Here is a 21,084-nt window from a genome sequence, read left to right as displayed (position 1 = left end):
GGAGTTGACCTTTGGAATGAATGAAGGGTCTATTCTTAGGACTACCTTGTCCCTGTGAAAATGGCACAGGTCCTTCCTCATTGAGAGAGAAGCTAACTCGGATATCCGCCGAGCTGACGTGATGGCTACCAAGAATGCTACCTTATGGGTCAGATAGCGAATGTCACATGTTTTGAGTGGTTCGAAGGGCGCTCTGGTAAGAGCTTGTAGTACTCGTGGTAGTTCCCACGATGGATACCTGTGCACGGTTGGCGGTCTGATGTTTGCAGCCCCCTTGAGGAAGGATCGTATTAAGGGATGCTTGCCCAAGGATTCACCGGGGCTGGCAGAAAGTATAGTTGAGAGGGCGGCGATTTGCCTGCACAGTGTGTTTGGCGAGAGGTCCCTCTCTAGGCCATCTAGTAAAAATTCTAGGATCTTGGGAATTGTGATCCCTTCGCGTAACACTTCCTGTTTAGAGCACCATGATTGGAAGCTTCTCCACGTGGCCTCGTAGATACGGTTCGTGGAGGGACGCCTTGATGCCTGTATGACCCTAATTACACCCTGTGAGCAAGCCCCCTTGGCTAAAATTGACCGTTCAAGAGCCAGACGGCTAGTTGTAGCCATTGTGGCTCTGGGTGGGAGATCTCCCCCTGCTTGAGGGAGATCCTCTCCGGAGGAATCCGCCATGGATTCGTGCGGGAGAGACTCCTCAAGTCTGCGAACCAAGGTCTCCTTGGCCAATAAGGGGCCACAAGGATTACCTCGGCCCTTTCCCGCAGAATCTTGCGTACTACCGCCGGAAGGAGAGGTAAGGGTGGAAACGCGTACAGGAGCCCCCTTGGCCATGGGCTCCGTAACGCGTCCGTCTGCTCTGCTCCCTTGGATGGGAATCGGGAGAAGAAGCGAGTTAGGTGGGCATTGGAAGGAGAGGCAAAAAGGTCCACCTGGGGAAGCCCGAAGCGGTGACAGACCTCCCTGAAGATCCTCGGGTGTAGTTGCCACTCCGAGTGATCTATTGTTGATCTGCTCAACAGATCTGCTTGGATGTTTGCCTCCCCCGATATGTGGTCGGCCTTTATGGAGGCCAGATTTTGTTCCGCCCAGGCCCCCAGTAGGAGGGCCTCGGCCGAGAGCGAGCGAGAGTGTGTGCCCCCCTGACGGTTTATGTGGGCCTTGGCTGTCACGTTGTCCGTCAGGACCAGTACGTGCCTGCCTTTTATGCTGCTGTGAAAATGCCTTAACGCTAGGTGAATAGCCCGCAGCTCGAGCCAGTTTATGTTGTGTCGGAGATCCACCGCTGACCAGCGGCCCTGTGTCCACTTGGTCCCCAAGTGGCCTCCCCAGCCGAATAAGCTCGCATCTGTTGTGACTACTACTCTGTCTGGTTCCCTGAAGGGGGACCCCCTGAGGAGAGCTGGAGATAGCCACCACCTGAGGGAGTGTCGTACTCTCAGAGGTATGCCTACCCTCTTCCGGGATGCACTGATTTGTTGTCTCTGAAACGGGAGCATGAACCATTGCAGTTCTCTTGAGTGCAGCCTTGCCCAAGGAACTATTGCTATGGTCGATATCATCTTCCCTAGCAGCTGGGAGAGGCAGACCAGCGTCACTGACTGACCGCGGCTTACCTGTTTTACGGCTTTCTTTATGCTGCTGAGGCGTTCCTGTGATAGGTACACCTTGCATTCCTTTGTGTCTATGACCGCTCCCAGGTGGAGTATTCTCGTAGTTGGGGTTAGATGGCTCTTTGGAAAGTTCACCGAGAAGCCGTGGTCCTGCAGCATTTTTATCACTAACTTTAGGTCCGCCCGAGACTGCTGGGCGGACGATGACTGGATTAGAATATCGTCCAGGTAGCACTGGACTCTGACTGGTACGTTTCTTAGTTGTGCTGCCAGAACCGCCAGAATCTTGGTGAACACCCTGGGCGCTGATGACAGGCCGAATGGAAGTGCCCTGTATTGAAAATGGTGCCCCCTGTAGGCAAACCGTAGAAAGCGGCGGTGAGCCAGAGAGATAGGGATGTGCAAGTATGCCTCCGTGAGGTCGATCGATGCCAGAAAATCCCCTTTCCTTACGCTTCCAAGGATGGAGCGTAGTGTCTGCATTTTGAATTTGCGGTATTTTATGTAGAAATTTAGCCTTTTCAAATCCAAAACGGCTCTCCAACCCCCCGAGGGTTTTGGGACCACGAAGAGGATAGAATAAAACCCCTGGTCTCTCTGGTTCATAGGCACCGGCTCTACGGCCCGTATGTTTAGAAGGTGCTGAACGGCCTCGTTCATGAGCCTTCTCTTTGTTGGGTTTGTGGGACAGGGGCACGGGCGGAAGCGGTTCGGGGGCTTTGAGAGAAATTCTAGAGATAGACCATGACGTATGGTGTTCCTGACCCATACGTCCGTGGTGGTCTCTTCCCACTGGGGAGCAAACCCTGCTAGTCTGCCCCCTATGGGAAGGTCTGGGCGGGAGTCATCTGGTACGGCGGAAGGGGCGGTTGTTCCCCCGAAAGGGCCGTCTTCCCTGTGTTTGCCTATGTCTTGTGTTCTGTCTGTCCCCCTGTCTTTCCCTATCCTGTCTAGCTTGGAAGGGTTGGGAATTTTGAAAGTAGTTGACCCTGGCTTCCGTACGAAAGGATTGTTTCCTTCCCCAGGAGCCGGGTCTCTTGTCCTGCCTTTTAAGCATGTGTTTAAGGACCTTGCGCTTGTCCTTGTTCTCTGTCAGGTATGGCGTTAGTGCCTCACCAAACAGCTTTGCCCCTTGGTACGGAGCCGAAGCCAATTTCCACTTGGATTTGGTATCCGCCTGCCAGTTCTTTAGCCAGAGGATGCGCCTGCTCGTGTTGTTTGCCGCCATTGCCTTGGCTGAAAACTTGGTCGCTAAAAGTGTTGCGTCCGACGCATATTCCGTGGCCGCTACCATTTTGCTGAGTTCCTGATGAGTGCGTATATCTTCCATGGGAACCCGGCCCTGTAGCTCACGGAGCCAACAAAGTGTGGCTCTGGTGAAAAAGGACGCGGAGGTAGACGCCCTGGTAGCCCAAGCTATTGCCTGGTGCGTTCTCCTGTAGTTGGACTCACTCTTTCGGTCCTCGGCTTTAAGAGCCTCATCAAAATCTCCTGATATGGCCGTGTCCGATATCAGGGGACCTATGGATTCGTCCACCACCGGCACCTCCAATGTTCCCTCTAGCTCCCTTGCTACGTTAAATAGCTTCCTCTCCGCATTGCTAGGAAGCAGTAGGGAGGTTGGTGCTGCCCACTGTTTCCTTATTGTGTTTAGGAACATGGTCGGGCATGGTATGCGGTGTTGAGTGGTTACCTTTTCGGCGAATGTCGGCTCAGCCTCCGTGTCAACTGTGACAGGCTCCGCTGTGTCCCATGCCCCAGATGGGCTGTGGCCTCAGCCTTGCGCAGAATAGTAACAAAAAGAGAAGGGTTAAACAGGCCGCTGAAGGACGGCCCTTGAGGTGAGGTGTCCTCCTCCTCCTCAGACATTTGAATCCCTTGTGACGTACCTGGCTGGTCCAGGTAAGCTTCCTCAGAGACCGACGAGTCTGAGACGGAGGAGAGGTCCTGATGGTCCTCCGTTTCCTCCCGATGCCTCGTTCTAAGTCCTAGAGACTTGGCTTTTGAAGTTTGAGCCCTGGCCTCAAATGCACGGTCCACTGCCTGTGCTATTAGGGTAGCTAGCAGATCCCCCGTCAATGCAGGAGGAGTGACCATTGCCTGCGACCCTGCAGGTGCTGTGGTTAGCATGGTCCTCGGGGTTTCCTGTAACCTCCGTGGGGAGGGGGATCGGGAGAGCGATGAGAATTCGCCTATCCCACCCTCTGTTTGGGACTGTGATGAGCTCCCTAATGACCAAATGGCCCGTGGGGATGAAGGGAGACCCAGCGGTAGATCAGGACCTATTCCCCCATTCTGCCTATTTTCAATTCTGGCCCTTTTCTGGGCTCTGTCGAACTCTTTTTCTAGGGCTTGGTGTCTTCTGATTGCCTGTTTGTCAGCCTTCTTTGATGACTTCCTTGCAGCCTTTCTAGGGGCTGCAGAGGATGAAGGCGGGGCTCCAGTGGAGGGAATGATTGCTTCCTCCATTCTCCACTAACGCTGGGCCGCGATAGGGGGGACCCAGGTAGTAGGAGAGCTCCAACTTTGAGTAAGGACAGGCGCACTACTGGGGGCGTCTAGAACTCAGGAGCAGACTCTGCCAAATTGTCAGAGTTAGTCACTGTGCACGGATAAGAACAGGCACGCTAATGGGAATGCCTGGAACCCGGCTTGACTATGGTGGGTAAGGACAGGCACGCGACTGGGGATGCCTGGAACCCACCACTAAATCCAGAGGCGTACGGGCCACTAATGGGGGACCCGAAGTCTGGAAGGAGCCAAAGGCAACTAAACACAGTTAGTTATGAAAGGTTCTTATTTACTTTAGGTAGAAGACACCAAGTCCTGGAACCAGTAGCTATGTGTCTGATTTGAATGTCTCTGAATGAATAATAGATGCTTTAGTACCCCAGTACTGCTTGCCTATTAATTCACTCCAGCGGCTGAACCTAGCTTTCTTAAGGAACTTTAACTCCCCTGTTTGGACAAAAAATATGGCCGCCGCTGCCAGGAAACTACTGCGCATGTGTTAACAAGGCTGCCTATGCCACGTGCGGTTGTAACAAAGAGCTGCGCGTGCTTCCAGCTGTGCAGACAATGGCGCCTCGTTTAAAAAATCCTGAGCAGCCTGGAGTGAAAAGACTGCTCCTTCGCACGCCAGCTGTTTCCCTTAATCAATCTCCCTCCCAGCATGCGTCCCCTTTGTCCTCCGCTTCCCTCGCTAACTGCTTGCCTTTCTGTCTTTTTTTTGTTTTTGTTTTAAACGCGAGGGGTTGCCCGAGCCTCCCCGTTTGTTTAAGGCGGCTGCCGGCTGCTGGAAGGTGGCTGGGGTTGGTTAGGGAGGGGAGTTAGGGATTTCCCCCTTTTAAGTGGGGGTGGTTTCCCCTGTAGGAATCTGACTTCCTGAGTTTTACAATTTAGCAAGGAAATTTTTGAGTGATCAATTAAATTGAATTAAATTATCTCTAATTAACTTTTAAACTAAGCAATTTCAGCTACTAGAAAAAATCCCCCCTAATGGAAAGGAACTATACCTGCCCAGGAGCCAAAAGTTGTAGATGTCTCTGCATGGCCAGATCAGTCAAGACTAAAGGATCATGGTCCAAGACAGGGCGTGGCAACTTTGGCTGACTGATCTGATTGGCCAGGAATACAGTCTCAACCCACTGCGTGGATTATCCATCTCCAGTGCTGGAGAACTCTAGATTCATCTATCTGAAGTCTTGAAAGACCAACAATAGATTTAATATTAGGCTATTTTGGCTGGTATATAAACTTCATGCACCTTACAAATGGTTTCCATTAATATGCCATAAGGTATCTATCTATATTTTCCCAAGAAAGAACAGTAATGTTGAGGAAATAATTTTATGGTTGATTGACTGACTGAGACTGATTCTGAATCAGTATTAACTCCTGGTGACTGCCTGGACAAGTCCCTGCAGTTTTCTTGGCAGTGTTTTTAAAAATGGCTGGCCATTGCTTTCTTCCTAAGGATGAGAGAAAGTGACTGGTCCAAAAGTCATCCGGCTGGCTTTGTGCCTGAAGAAGGATTATAATTCACAGCCTCAAGGTTTCTAACCTAGTGCCTTAACTACCACACTAAATTGGCTCCCATTATAATATAATCATATTTATTTACTTCATATAAAGAGAGTATGGAAATTACAATTAACAGCAGTTCACCTCATACATCCAATGGTAAAAAAAAGGCAGAAACTGTAATTCAGGAGCTCCTGAACTCATTATTACTTATCCTTTATAGTATGGATGTCTAACACATACTGTAAGTCTATATAACAGTTTTCAACAACAGTCATTATGTGCAAAACTAAGAATACAGGCAGAAAACAGAGTTCTCCAAGAATAATCATGTGTGATCCAAACATCAACGGAAGATTCAGGAGATATTTATTGTGCAATTGCCATGTCTCAAGCACAAAACTTTAATGTTCTATATTTGTAATACTTATCTTTTTCTTCCTACTCCTGAAAACCTGTTAAGGAAAGGAAAAAGGGAGCAACTGCATAATGCCTTTCGATTAGTACTACTAGAAGTTACTCATCTGGAAGAACACAAGGAAGGGAAACAGTCCTTCCTGCTGCTACTATCCCATCATTATCCCTAAATGGCATACAAAACAATTCAAAGCTTCCTACACAGTACTAACCACAGTTCACAATGAATAGCGAAGTGAACAATTTATTAGAACTAATTGAAGCACCTGAGCCTTGGAAGCACATTAGTCATTTAGCAGTTGTACTAATGTTGCAATGCTTTCTTTGCCATTTCATTACTGCTCCAATGGCCTAATCATATGCTCAGTCACTGTTCAATCAGTACCCCGAGTCCTGACAAGCTGTCTTGTCAGGTTTAAAATTGGTAAGATCTCTGCTCTCTCAGTCACCTCAATTATTGACTGTATTTTATGGTCAATCTAAGGGCCAAATGGTTATCAGCAAACCATCAGGTGCCTGTAATAGGAGAGTGACCCTCAGTTTATATGTATCATTAATGTTCATTAGCAAATAATTAGATTCTTTAATCTGAAAACCCAGAAGCATACAAATATGATTGAACATTTGATTCTAGAAATAAGTGTACTAAAAGGTTTTCTTTAAAGATAAAGCATCAAAGTGCAGCTCTGGGCATTTGAGTTATAGAATTGAACTTGGAAGAGGTTATTTTTTTTTCCCCATCCAATGTAATTCAATGCAGGAATCCAAATTAAAACATCCCTGACAGATGGTTGCCTAGCCTTCATTTCTACCCTCCCTCTTGTGAAAGGGAGCCCATCACCTGTCTGGGTAATTGATTTTCTTGTTGATGTTTTCCTAATATTCAGTTAGGAAACTGAAAGAATAGAATATACAAATATACAAAGAGGGGGGGGGGAGGAGGAAGCAAGAAAAAAGAGAAATAAAAACTATTCCTTTTGAGCAGAGCTTTTTTTCTCATAGAACATCCAGAACAGAGTTCTGGCACCTTTTTTTGATGGAAACTTGTAGGGTAGGCAAGGCGGGTTGTATGACATGTGTGAGTTCCGGCACCTTTTTTTTTTTTTTTTTTTTTAGAAAAAAAGCACTGCTTTTGAGGCAAATGAATAAAAATATCAAATATAACACCAGTCTGATGAAGTTAAGCAACCATTTTTAAATGTCAATTTTTCACTCAAAATGGATACATATTCTACATTTATGGAAAGTAACAAAGTAACCTCTTTCCAAGTTACGTAGATAATTTGGATATTATCTATAAAAAAACAGATGGAATCAGTGTGAGATAAAAATAATGGCTTTCAAATGTACAGTACAGAATATTATTCAGGTATTCTTTCTCTTTTGCAGTTTAGCAGAAAGAAGAATCATGCTAAAGAGCCCCATCTAGATTTTGCATAGGTTGACTAGTTGCTCCTCCTAGTACTTGACATACAATGTCCACAGAGAGCATCATGCAACACACCCCAAAAATGGGGGGTGGCAAATTTATTATTTTATTTAATGCCATGCAAGAAACAAAATAATTGCTTATGTATCACTCTGTGTGAAGGTTGCCTAAACCAGTTTTTTGTATCAAGAACTAGTTTTGTGGAAGATAATTTTTTCCAAGGATCAGGGGATGGGAGGGTGGGAGGTGGTTTCACACACAACCTAGATCCCACATATACACAAATGAAGCTTCGCTCACTCCCCACCACTTGTACAGCTCAATTCCTTAGAGGCCACGGACTTATACCTCTCCAGGGACCAGGGACTGGGGACTCCAGTCCAAACAGATGTGAAGAATTGTTTAAAGAGACTGAAAGATTGCCTTTAGGCCATATAACTGACTGGGGGGGAGGGAGGCACTTCAAGTTATTCTAGACTAATTCTCATAGTTTTCTTGGCAAGATTTTCAGAAATGGTTTCATTTTTCCTAAGGGTATACAGAGAAAGCAATTTAGCCTGAATTCACCCAGCTGGTTTTTAGGACTAAAGTTGCACTAAAAACTTAGGGTCTCCTGGTTTGTAGTCTATTAACCTTGGAATGCTTTCTATTCCAAATTTTAGAGAGTAGTCTTTTCTAATTTCTCCTGGAACCTAGATTTTCTGAATGCACAGGGTTCTGGCAGTCTTTTCCAAAGTTTCTGAATGAGAAAATCTCACAAGAGGCTCCTACTTCATCATAAGTAAGGTTCATAAGCAAACTTATCTAGATGAGCAATTCCTTTTTTGTTGCCTATTGTTGTTAATTATTACAGCTTCCCATAAACTGAATGCCAGGATCTATCTTGTGATACAATTGCTAAGAACTCTTATTAAGAAAATCACAAAATTTCCAAGTCATGTAAAAATATAAAGGCTTTTTGGATTAAGATTTGGTGGAATATTCAAAAAAATTTTAATAGAAGGATAAAATTTACACCACAATTGTTTTTGTTAGGCATTATTGTTGATTGTGATGATAAAGAAATTATTTTAATGTTGAATTTAATTACAGCAGCAAGGCTGTTGATAGGGCAATACTGGAAGAAGGAATCTTTGCCTACTTTAGAGGAATGGTTTCTTAAAGTTTCTTATTTATCTGAAATGGCAAAAATTTCGGCTTATTTGAAAGATCAATCATAAGAGAAATATTTTTGGGTGTGGAAAAGATGGGTGAATTTTATACAGCACAAATATGAGATCAAAAAGTATTGTCTAGCTTTTGAATAATTTATGTTTAAGGTAATGATTAGAACTATTGTTTTGTTTTGTTTTTATATATTGGAGTTAAAGTATTTAAAATTTTGTTGTTTTTTTTGAATGTATTTATTAATTGTTTGATGTTTATTTAAGTTGTAAGGTTTTTTTTTTAGTTTTTATTAACCCTGTATTCAGCTATGGGAAGAAGGGGGAGGATGATGGGTGGGAGGGGGGGTGGGAGAGGGGGATTATTTTATTGTAAAACTGTAAAAATTTTCAATAAAAAAAAGAAAAACAAATAAGATGGGGGTGGAACCAATGCTGGCAGCAGAATTATGCACTTTTATAACACAGGCAGGTTTTTTTTTTCTTTTTTCTTTTGGCAAAGCAGGGCTAAAAAGGCAAGATTTCCAGCAGTTGCACAGTGGGTGGAAAGAGGAAGTTAATTTTGCCCATCAGTTTCTCCCCACAATTTCCTGTAGCTACTTTTCCCCCTCACTAGGGGTTTCAGACTTGTGCTGCCATGTATAATAATTACATTATCCAAACAGCCTCACTGCATTCAATTACCTGAGCAGTCACTGAAAGGAAGGAAGTTTAAGAACATTTGGTTTGCCGCCACTTAATATTCAATGCAGCAGTATTACCTTATGAAGAAAGAAGCTGCTGCTGAAGTACCTGTGGAGACGCCAGCAGGAGCAACCGAACTCTGGGAACCGCCAGTCCCCATCTGGTCACAGTTGTTTTGTCCTGAGGTAACTTGAAAATTAGAACCTTCTTTTCCACACTCTCCTGTTGTTGCCTCCTATGAAAAATTAAATTAATTTAATTTAACTTTAAAACAGAGTAATTTAAAATATTTGTTAAGATGAAGCATTTATTAGTCTGGTTTTCAAATAATATGAAACTAGAAGGTCATCCAAATGCTACAGAGGGCATAATTAAAAACATCACTATGAGAAACTACAGCCAGACTAAGAAGCCTATTACAGAATTGCAGTTCCCAGCATACCTCATAATTTGCCCCTCTAAGTAGGACTGAAGGGAGCTATTTTACATGCGATAGTTGTCAGTTGTTTAAGATGATATTGAATATTTAAGTATCACACAAGAGCAGTTACACAAAAATGGTATTAATTCTATTAAATAAATGCAATTAAATTAACATCATGATTTAAGACAGGGGTGCCAAACTGTCGGCCCGCAGGCCGGACACGTCATCCGGAAGCCACACCCATCCCATTGCCAGCAATGGCAAAACCGTCCCAATACGTTGTGTGATGTCTCGTGACATTGCGAGTTTGACATGTCTGATTTAAGATAAATAAAAGGCTTTCTGAATTAATCATTGATAAAGACAAAATTGATTTTTTTTTGCCTACTTGTATCATTTATTACTATTACCACAGAATTCTGAGATCTCCAATTTCAATACTTCTGGAAGGTATAGATTGGGGAAAAATTGGACTGACTTTTGCATGGTAAAGTACTAGTTAAGTGAATAAACTAATTGTGGTAATAGTAGTAAGGATACTTATCTTACATCATGATGTTTGGGATATATCCTGGGACAGATATGAGGCAATTCCAACCAATGTACAAGCTTTGTTAGGCTGAAGATAGAATGCTAGAAAATAGAACTAATGAAAGGGGACAGTAGCATCAAATAGCAACTGCAATTGTTAGGAAACATAGCAAACATAGATCTTTTTAAAATATCCAAATGAAGAGACAAAAACACTTTAATAAAAAGAAAACAATTTCTTGATGAAAATCAAAAGATCCCTTTGCAGCTTTGAAAGATCCATACCACATTGTTGCACTGCTTCAAACTAAGTTCCATACCTCTGTTCTCCTACCATCATCTATGTTCAGCAATTGAGCTGTTTATTTCTGTCTCAACAATGGTGAGCCCAAAATTATTTATTTATGACTGCATGGATGAGAGAAAAAGCAAGTGTAAGACATAAACACTGTAATCATTCCATCTGCTGTGTTGAATGTTCTATCAAATTTATGGACCTCTTTTCCTATTGGTGAAAACATTCATTACATCCTGTTCTGAGCTGTAGCAGATACAATATTCTGTTTACAGGACCTCAAAAGGAAAGGGACTTGACAAAAATTCATCCTAGACTGCTGATTTTACTTTAAAACATATCTGCAATTATCTGCAAATAATTGCAAGTATTCCTTTATGCCTTGAAACCTAGGCAAAGGAAGTAGAATAAGAATTGACAAAAATACTTTTTTCCCTTCCATGGACAGGCCACCTTACTGCTAGAGGTATTTCTTTCTCTGAATCTCTATAAGTCTGGAGTTACCAGTAATTCATTTTCTTTCCTCACCTAAGTGGTAGGTGAGGAGATTTTTATTTTTCCAGGACAATCTTCCTGGCCACACGCTGTCTTCAACTATTTGTTTTTGGAGCCTTTATGCAGTTATTATTTAGAATGCTCCCCCCCCCCAATCACTCCAGATACTGCAACACCATGCAACCATAGTACAACTACTGAGAAAAGCACCAGGTTCCAAAATTGATAGCAAGTTATCTTTTCATCATCACAACAAGCTGCTATTTAAAAAAAAATTAATAAACTATATATTTTACATCCTATTAGTCAGCTAGAGGAGAGTGAATTAAAAAGTTTATGGGATTAGGAAAGACAACAAGTTGCCTTTGAACCTGGTTACTAAAGGAGTCAGAAACAGGAATCAGGGTGTGTGGAAGTGTCCTGTTTCTCAAAGACAGTTAGATAATAATATTTCCAGTTCTAAATAAGAGACAAGAGAAAGGGAATTACTTAGGGAGAAACTTAAAAGGCCTGTATAGCTCTGGCCACTCACAAATGATGGCAACAGATCCTGGAGGAGATATTACTGGAGAATCAAAAATTGCAAATGGAACAGAAGGACAGTTACAAGACAATTTACAAATTGTCGTCTGCAAAATTTGGAAGCTGCCATGCTTTCGATTACATCAATTGAACAGATTGTTTAATCCAGTCTTTTTGAACCTGGTGCTCTCCAGATATATTGAGCTATAATTCTCATCATCTGTAGCCATCCTGATCCAGGTCTGATGGGAACTGCCCTCCAACATTTCTGGGAGAGTGCCTAATTGCAGAAGGCTGATCTAAGCCTATTGTGCTGTCATATGTTTGCAAACCCTTCATGTCTATCTGACAAGATATTTCCTGTATTCTGTACAGCCATAATAAGTAATAAAAAGAAGTCATGTGCAACACTAGGCAAGATTCAAAGCATAAACCAGAGAAACATAACACGAATAATGCAGAAAACCTCTGTTACAGGTAATGTACTGTTAAACCATCTGACAAGCATGAAAACACAGAAAACCATAAGCAGAATGGTTTTGTTTTTCAGAATTATTGGTGCCTGGTAGAATTGTTTATCTGCCTGTTACAACTGTCAGGAATTATTTCTCAGTCTCACATCTCTTCAAACATCTTCTGTTTTAAGAGGAACTTACCAAAAGTCATGTGGGAAGAATCCAGAGAAAGAAATATTTTGGAAATATTGAAAAGGTAGAATAAATTTCTCCAAAGGAATAATGGAGAAGATCTTTAAAAGGTAGAAACTTCTCCCTTCCCACAAGCCAGAAAATTCAGCAGAAACCAGCTTTTAGAAATGCAGATATAATAATCCATTCAGTAAGGTTGGGCCAGTAAGCTAGAAGCTGTGAAATTAAGAAGACAAACACCTCTAAAGTCTACGTACCCCACCCAAACTCTAAAAGACATGACCTTTGGGGACATAATAGGATTAACCCACCAATACCAAAAGGGCACACTCAGACTCAGGTCAAAACACATGACACAGGAAATACAAAGCCTCAAACAGGAACAGGAAACAACCTCAAGAGCCCCAGTTGGCACTGACTTAATGGCACATAATTAGTGAATCAATCAATGGCTGAAAAGTGAGAGAAATGTGTATCAAAGTATAGTGGGTTTTTTGGTATTTTGCTATCCCTGATCATCTGTTGTTCCCCACTTCTTTATATGAGCCCCTTCTTCTCTCCAAGTACTCTGCATTCAGTATATAATCTAAGAGGCATTATATATGTTTGTTCACCACTCCAGATAATCAGATGTAAATACATGAACATGTATTTAAAGCTTTTCAGACAACCTAGAGATTTTGTTTATTTATTTATTCATTCAGCCATCCACCCAATTTCTATGTCCACCCATCTATCCATCTATCTGATAAATAAGATAAACAAAATACTGTTTTATTGATGGGATCCAAAGCATGCCCATTCTGCCAGATCTGGTAAGGAGAGCAGAAATCACTGGACGAAGTAGTCCTGCAGGTAACTTGATCCTGTGTCACACAGGACTTTGAAACTGACAACCAACACCTGGAAACTTACCAAAAGCCAATGCAGCTCACATGACAGCAATATTATATAAGCATATTGTGATGTATCCAAAACTTCAAATGCTATTGAATTCTGGACCAGATGAAGGTTCCTAATGCTTTTCAAGGGCATCCCCATGTACAAAATGATGCAGCAGTTCAACTATGAGGTGACTAAGAACAGCACCTCCCAATCCAGGCATGGTCACAACTGGGTGATTTAGACCAGTCCCTCTCTTTTTACTGCAACCTATCTCTTAAGGTGGATTGAGAAGATAAAAGTAGATAAGAGTTTGAAGTATCTTGCTTTGAGGTCCTTGGAGGAAAAGTGGGATAAAAATATTCATCCTCATTCTCTTCTGCGATACATACCTATTATGGGTTTTTAAGGATCATCTATACTATCCTTCAGATAGTATTTCCAGCTAGATTGATTTATAATTATTATACCTTCTTTTGATCCATCTAAAAAGCCACTGATATGTGTGTACCAATATGAGAAATACAATTCCATACAATTCCTTAGAAATGTTTACTAGAATAATGAAATCTTTTAAAAATGCTTAATTAGATCAGATGCCACAATACATATTTTTCACTAGGCTTATCCATTATATGAATAATGTGCATTTCTGCATCTGAAATACTACTTTGACATTTCAAACTAATTAGTTAAAATAAATTTAGCCAAAAAGAGACAGTGTTGTAATGAAACCCAAATGCAATTAAACACTCTCCAGGATGCCACAAAACTTTAAATTCTTTGATGCCATAGATCATGTTTTACAACCTTCTCCTATGGTAAACATGTTAGAGCCTTGTCATAGTATGCCACAGGCATTGCTCTGCATTTATTACAGAGAAGAAGAGACCTTCATATCTTATTTGCATTTAGGAAGGAATCATTTGAAATTTGAATATCTAGTGGCAGAACCATGATAGTCATTCAGGGCTAAAGAAAGAACTACCATTCTACTACCACCAGATGTCCATACATTAGAATGTCCATCTGTAGTGGGAAAGCCTATGTGCAAACAACTTTCCAGACACAGATTGCCACACAAGTAAAACACTAATGAAATCAAACATGTTGAGTACAAGTAGTTTATGGGTTATGAGAGGAATGGGGACTATAATTTCCATCGCTGATGCCATTGTAAAGTGCAATGTCACATGACTGCATCACTTAGTGGCAATTCCAGAAGTTCCAGTTGCCATCATAACCTGAGGATGGCACACTACACTGACAGGGAGAGGTTGTTCTGTAGTAATTTCTGATCAATCTGTTTACACAAACCAAGAAAACTTAGTTTTTAACAGTGATGCTCTAGGACAGTTATGCCTCCCATATGCTATATAATCTGTTTGGACTTCATAGCTAGCTTGTTCTCAGAGGAAGAGGGTAAGCCAAATGTAGCTCTGAAAGTTTCTGAATCCATAGAGAATCTCCAGTATAGAATTATGGGGGGGGGGGGAAATTCACCACCCCAGCACCTGCTTCTTCAGATACCAGCCCAAATTCAGTGGTTCTTCTGAGCCAAGAGGAGCACCAGGAACACAGAGTTTAATATCAACTTATGATCACAGCTGGAACCAAAATTTCTGTTGTTAAGCAAGGCAATTGTTACCTTAAGTGAGTCATGTCCAAATTTATACCTTTTTTACCACGGTTGTTAAGCAATCCTTCCAGATGTTAAATAATAATAATAATGATAAAGTTGGAAGGGACCTTCGAGGTCATCTAGTCCAACCCCTTACTCAGGCAGGAAATTTGTAAAAGTGAACCCAGCTTCCTCCATTGACCTTGTTCATCAGAAGCTGGCTGGGAAAATAGAAACTGGAAATCACATGACCGCAAGATACTGCAAAACCATCATAAATACATGCTGGTTGCCAAGCATCTGAATTGTGGGGTTGCTGCAATGGCCCAAATGCAAGGACCAGTCATTACTCATTGTTTTCAGTGCCATTGTAACTTCAAACATTTGCTAAATGAATGGTTGCAAGTTAAGGGCTACCTGTACTTCTGAATAATCGGGCAGTCTAAACAAGACAAATGCAGACCAATAGGGCAAGAGTATAGGTTTGAGAACTTTATTTTTTTATTAAGTTCAGTGCTGCAAATAATAACAGTTGCAGCCTTTCTTGTGTTTCCAAGATTTTGCTCTAATATGTTCACACAAACATCAGAACTCCTCTTCACTACATCAGTTCCTGGGTCTTTAATTCTGTACTATCAACTGAATTCATACTATGGTGCTTTATGATATCGTTGACTTTAGCTTCCCACACTACATCCTTAGCCTTGGATAGATCATTATTTACAACGGTCTTTGAAAAAGGACGTACGGTAGTTTCCAACCAATAGGGACTGACATCCTCAAAAAATATTTTGAGGACTAGTACCTTCATTTGATGCAACCTTCATCTCATTTATCTAAAAACCTGGAAGTTCCTGCAGATCAAAGCAGGCAATACTTAAGCACAATTAATTCACTGTATAAAGAAGCTTATAAAATAAGAAGCTTATTTTCCTGTTCAATAAGGGGAGACTGTTTTATGTTTTTCTAACAAAACTAATTGTCCATGTCTGAGAAACCTCTATTGTTTTTAAAAAATGAAATGCCAGTAACATAACAATGCCATAGTAATCACTGAAAGCAGAATCTTGCTCATCTTTCATGCCTTATGTCAATGGAATGGAAAGCTCACAAGCCCATACACCAAGTGTCAAATGAAGAAATGAAGTCAACTTGCCAGGATAAATTAATTAGGAAAACAACATTTCTATAGATCAGGGGTGTTAAACTGGCGGCTCATGGGCCGGATGCGTCATGCACAGACCATGCCCACTCTGGTTCCGCAAAGGCAAAAAATGTCACAATACATCATGATATGTCACGTGATGTAATCGAGTTTGACACCCGTGCTATAGATGATCCATATCACACTACTAAATCTTTAATTATTCAATTAACACATTTAAAGTTAGCAGTTAAACAAGTTTTGCTATGCTGACAGAGGAGAAAATTTTAAGAAGATCCTGTCTCTTATTGACACATTTTTCTAAGACTTTGAGTGAAGTGACTGATGCCATAGGTTTAAATTTAGTATCTGTGTGTTTTCTTGAATATGATGATAAACTAAATTGGCTGCAGAGAAAAGAACAATATATATTCATCAATAAAGTGAGAATAGAATCTGTGGATCAAAGAAGCATTTCCTGTCTTGATGATCCTCAGATATATTAGATTTACAAAAAATTTCCAGTCAACAAAAAACGTGTGTAGATTGGGAAGCATGGTAATTCCAATCCCAAAAGATTTGGAGATTGTTGAGAAAGACTTGAGGAAGACCGAATTACTGTATAACTATTACTCACCTCCTCATCATTGTACAATTAGACTACTGCAATGCATTCTCTATGCCTTTGGAGATTATTTGGTAAGCACAATTATACCAAATTACTGTAGAACAGCTGCTAACCAGGATGAGAATATTTAACACTATAATATTGTTGCTTCCATCACTGGAATAATTGCCATCAGGTTTAAAGATACAATCTAAGCTCCCAGTTTAAAAAGTTTGGCTTTCATGTATATCGAGGACAGTCTATTCCAACTATAGGTGGTTCATTTAAGCATTCCAATAGAAGATGCTGAATGTCCCCACCTTCCATGAGCTAAATGGGATGAGGACCAAGAAATGCTCCTTCTCTGTGGCAGTCTCTATGGAAGAAACCTCTCTCTAGAGTTCATCAAGATACTTTCCTGCTTGCTTCTTCATTCTGAGATAGGCAGCCAATGTGCAGTGCCAGTGCACCATACAAGGGTTTTTAAAAAATATATTATATCAGTGATTGGGCTGATTCCCATATGAATACTTAACCACCAAAAGAAACTATATCCATGATTCAACAGGCCCTTGCATAATTTTTGTTATGTAATTTTATTTAAAAAAATTGAATATTAAAAAGACTTGTTTAGAGGGGCAAAGTTAGCAAATGGAATTCTGCACACAGGTGCCTTGTATGCCTGAAGCAGCCCTGACTTCCATCCACCATGCTACTGCTCATGTTCTTCTCTTTCCATCTACCTTTACTAGCACTTTAGATTTCTCTAGAGAGCCATATTTTGCATAATCTATCCAACTTGGCTCGGTCATTTGTGCCTCAAGTGAGAATTCTGGATTGATATTTTCTATGATTTATTTGTTGAGATTTTTGGGGCTGCCCATGAGATTTTCAAGAATCCTCTCCCATAGCAAAGTTCAAAAGTATCAATACTTTTTCCTATACTGGATTGGATTGTCACAGGAAAAAACATTTCCTGTGTAATTCTGACTTTTGCTGACAGACACATCCCCAGTATCAGAATAGCTTTTCCAAGGCTTGCATTGCTACTCTACCAAGTGCTAGCCTATATCGTATTTTTTGGTTGCAAAGCTTACATCAAGTTCATGAATACAGCTTCATAACCATGCATTTTTTGCTGTTTTCTGTCATGCCTAGGATTGATTGAGATGAACAGCTGGTGATACTCTAAAGAGACAAGAAACAGTGATATTCCAAAATTTCCTCTCAGTATTACTTCAATAGTTTATTATCCTTCTACTATACGACTAATCCTTAATCACAGAGTCCTGAAGACAGGGATTTGTTTCAGACTCAAAAAGACTTTTCAGAATCACAGACCCTCAGAGTCACTGGAGATTCAAGACCGATTTGCTTTTGATTATCTTGTAGGTTTCAACTATGAAGCTTTGCCTTGACTACACAAGTATTATGGCCTGGTTTAAGAACTCTGCTCTCTGAATGAGAAACAGAGAAAGGCCCAACCTGCATTGAAAGTGCAAGTGGAAGTACCTTGAGAACACCAGAGTCCAAAGGGGGACAGGGATTGCTTGGTTGAGTGGCTGGACTTTTATAATAATTTATAATATTTAAATGATAAGAGTTAGGAGAGGACCAATCCTATGTCAGTGACAAATATCTGTTGGATGAGTGTCTCACTTTGATGGTTGTGGGGGCAGGGAGGGAGGAATACTGCAGGAAATGTTATGAGTCCAAGAGACAAGTTATCAGTGATTAACAAAGGAAGATATGACATGAGATTTGAGGGTGACAGAGTAATATCTTTCAATATTACCTTGGATTTTTTTAATCTTATGGACAGGTCCTTGGCAATATATGAGTTGGATCTATTCATTATAAGGTTCCTCTAGGCAACTAATGGAATATGCAGATTTCAAGCGACAGGAAATCCTTCTTTGAGGGAAGGGATTATGCCTTTTACCTTGAAGAAGGTGCTGGTACATCCCCTAAAGAAACCAACTCTTGATCTAACCATATTGAATAACCATTTGAGAAAGGTAGTGGAGAAGGTTTATAATGCCTTGGTAAGGCCACGCTTGGAATACTGCATCCAATTTTGGTCACCACGATGTAAAAAAGATGTTGAGACTCTAGAAAGAGTGCAGAGAAGAGCAACAAAGATGATTAGGGGATTGGAGGCTAAAACATATAAAGAACGGTTGCTGGAATTGGGTATGTCTAGTTTAATGAAGAGAAGGACTAGGGATGACATGATAGTTCCAATATCTCAGGGGCTGCCACAAAGAAGAGGGAGTCAAGCTATTTTCCAAAGCGCCTGAAGGCAGGACAAGAAGCAACGGATGGAAACTAACCAAAGAGAGAAGCAACCTAGAACTAAGAAGAAATTTCCTGACAATTAGAACAATTAACCAGTGGAACAACCTGCCTCCAGAAGCGGTGAATGTTCCAACACTGGAAGTGTTTAAGAAGAGACTGGACTGGACAGCCATTTGTCTGAAATGGTATAGGGTTTCCTGCCTGAGCAGGAGGTTGGACTAGATGACTTCCAAGGTACCTTCCAACTTTATTACTATTACATTATACTCCTAATGCTTCCTTTCATTAGGCTAGACATATTTAGTTCCCCTAACCCAGAGGTGTTAAACTGCCGGCCCGCAGGCCGAGAAGCAACCTAGAACTAAGGAGAAATTTCCTGACAGAACAATTAATCAGTGGAACAATTTGCCTCCAATGTCCCTTCCAACGTTGTTGTTGTTGTTGTTGTTGTTGAAATGCCAATGTAAAGACCCCGGGTGAATGGATTGATTGTTAAGCTAGACTCCTTTTAGATGGATTTCAGATTGAGATGTGGAACTGAAACTGTATCAGCTCCTCTTGTGAATGTCAATCAGGACGAATGGCCTTCTTTTCTGTGTCTAATCTACAACACTGAAGAAGGCTCACAGGTGGGGAAAGCACTGTAGCTTGAGCTGATATAGGCTAAAATTTTACAACCTCAAACTACTACTTTCCCAATGTAGCGTTCTTCAGCTGGAGTCAAACTAGAATGCTTTGCTGGCAAGAAATGGAAAATTTGGGAACTATATTTCAAATTTACCTGAAACACACATGGTGAGAGAAAACTAGGGCATGAAGTGGCTCTTAGATCATCTAGGGCAGTGGCCAGCACTAATCTCACTGCTGCCCTACATGACTAAGAATCTGCACAAAAACTCCTGGAACTAGGCATTGCAGGAAAAGATTATTGTAATTGGCTATCATTCACAAAGTTTCAACTATCATGATTCATTTCATCATTCAGGAACCTAGGAATACTGAGAAGGGATCTAAAAACAGTGGTTTACACCAATAAGTCTTTCCTTAAAAAAGAGCAATATGAAATTCTTCCTAGGTTTTGATCTGGTTCTGACTGATGCATTGACATACAAATCTGAAAGAGGTTAAGTAGTTTTATTACTTAGTTTAAAACATCTCACAGTGGTCATAGCTATTAGAATAGAAATGTAACAAGTTTCCCAAAACAAAAATGTGCTTGCTCATGAAATAATAATAGTCTCACTTTAAAATGCTTTAGCTTAAGATTCTATGATCCATAACTGTTAACTAGAATAAATATTATACAAATTTTTACTTTCCCTGTGGAATTTCAAAGACCATAAAACCTTCCTAGAAGCATAAAGAACGCATACACATATTTGGCCACGGTGTCAATAAAATTATACACTACAATTGCCACTAAAAGTACAGAAATGCGGTTTATGCTTTTTTCTAGAAAAATATTTCTCAGCATCAACTTTTTACTGCTCTTTGCCAATGATTCCAATGGGGCTCATTAAAAACAGCATAAGAGGAATTTTATTACTAAACTTCATTTCTATAGAGGTTTTTAATACCTGCAGCTGCTGCACAGTAGCAAGAAAACTATCACTGCTGTCTGTATCTAAACATGTACCTCAGAGTTTTACATATGCAATAGGTAAGCTATCCCATAAAACACTGAGGTAAGAATTTTGTACCTATATTATTATTTCAACACTGCACTGTTGGTAAATATATATATTTACTTCCATTCAATTGTATTCAGTTTTCAGAGACTGCCTGAACAAGTTCCTGAAGTCCCCTTGGCAAGGTTTTTCAGAAATGGTCTACCACTGCCTCCCTCCTAGGGCTGAAGGAGGCTAGCTCAGCTGGCTTCATGCCTAAGGCAGGACTACAATGCACAGCCTCTTGGTTTCTAGCCTGATACCTTAATCACTACACCAAACTGGTCTTCATTGTACTATATATTATATATAATTTTCAAATAAATTTTTCCCATGTTATTTGGATCACAGAATCCCAGGGACATTTTAGTTATTAATGGCCATATGTCAGACCATCATGGCAAGCAAGGATGATTTTCTAAACTGCTAATGAGAAGCCAAAGTGAAATGGATGCTTCAAAGTAGCTTCCAAGCCTGTGGAAATATTGGTCAAGCTGGGCTGAGAGTCTGAGAACTGAGCAGAAGTACAATTTTGTAAAGGCTCCTTGGGAGAAACATTCAGGAACTACTTTGTTTCTGAACTGAATAAGTTGGATTCGGATAGAGGCTTGCATGCTAGATCAGA

The 21,084-nt window shown here is 41.0% G+C and overlaps 1 protein-coding gene across 2 annotated transcripts in view; it reads right to left on the bottom strand.

Annotated features, from left to right (window-relative positions):
• KIF26A (kinesin family member 26A) overlaps positions 1–21,084 on the bottom strand; it is a 161,642-nt gene that overhangs the window by 66,585 nt on the left and 73,973 nt on the right. For both annotated transcript variants that reach the window (XM_039343331.1, XM_039343332.1), the window contains one exon: positions 9,404–9,561. In XM_039343331.1, coding sequence (XP_039199265.1) covers positions 9,404–9,561 — 158 coding nt within the window. The remainder of the gene's footprint in view (positions 1–9,403; positions 9,562–21,084) is intronic.

Source organism: Crotalus tigris, unplaced genomic scaffold, assembly GCF_016545835.1.
Source record: "Crotalus tigris isolate CLP2741 ecotype Arizona unplaced genomic scaffold, ASM1654583v1 scf7180000017842.263358, whole genome shotgun sequence".
Taxonomy (NCBI): domain Eukaryota; kingdom Metazoa; phylum Chordata; class Lepidosauria; order Squamata; family Viperidae; genus Crotalus; species Crotalus tigris.
The sequence above is the reverse complement of the archived record's forward strand: the minus strand, read 5'-3'. Positions and strand labels throughout refer to the sequence as shown.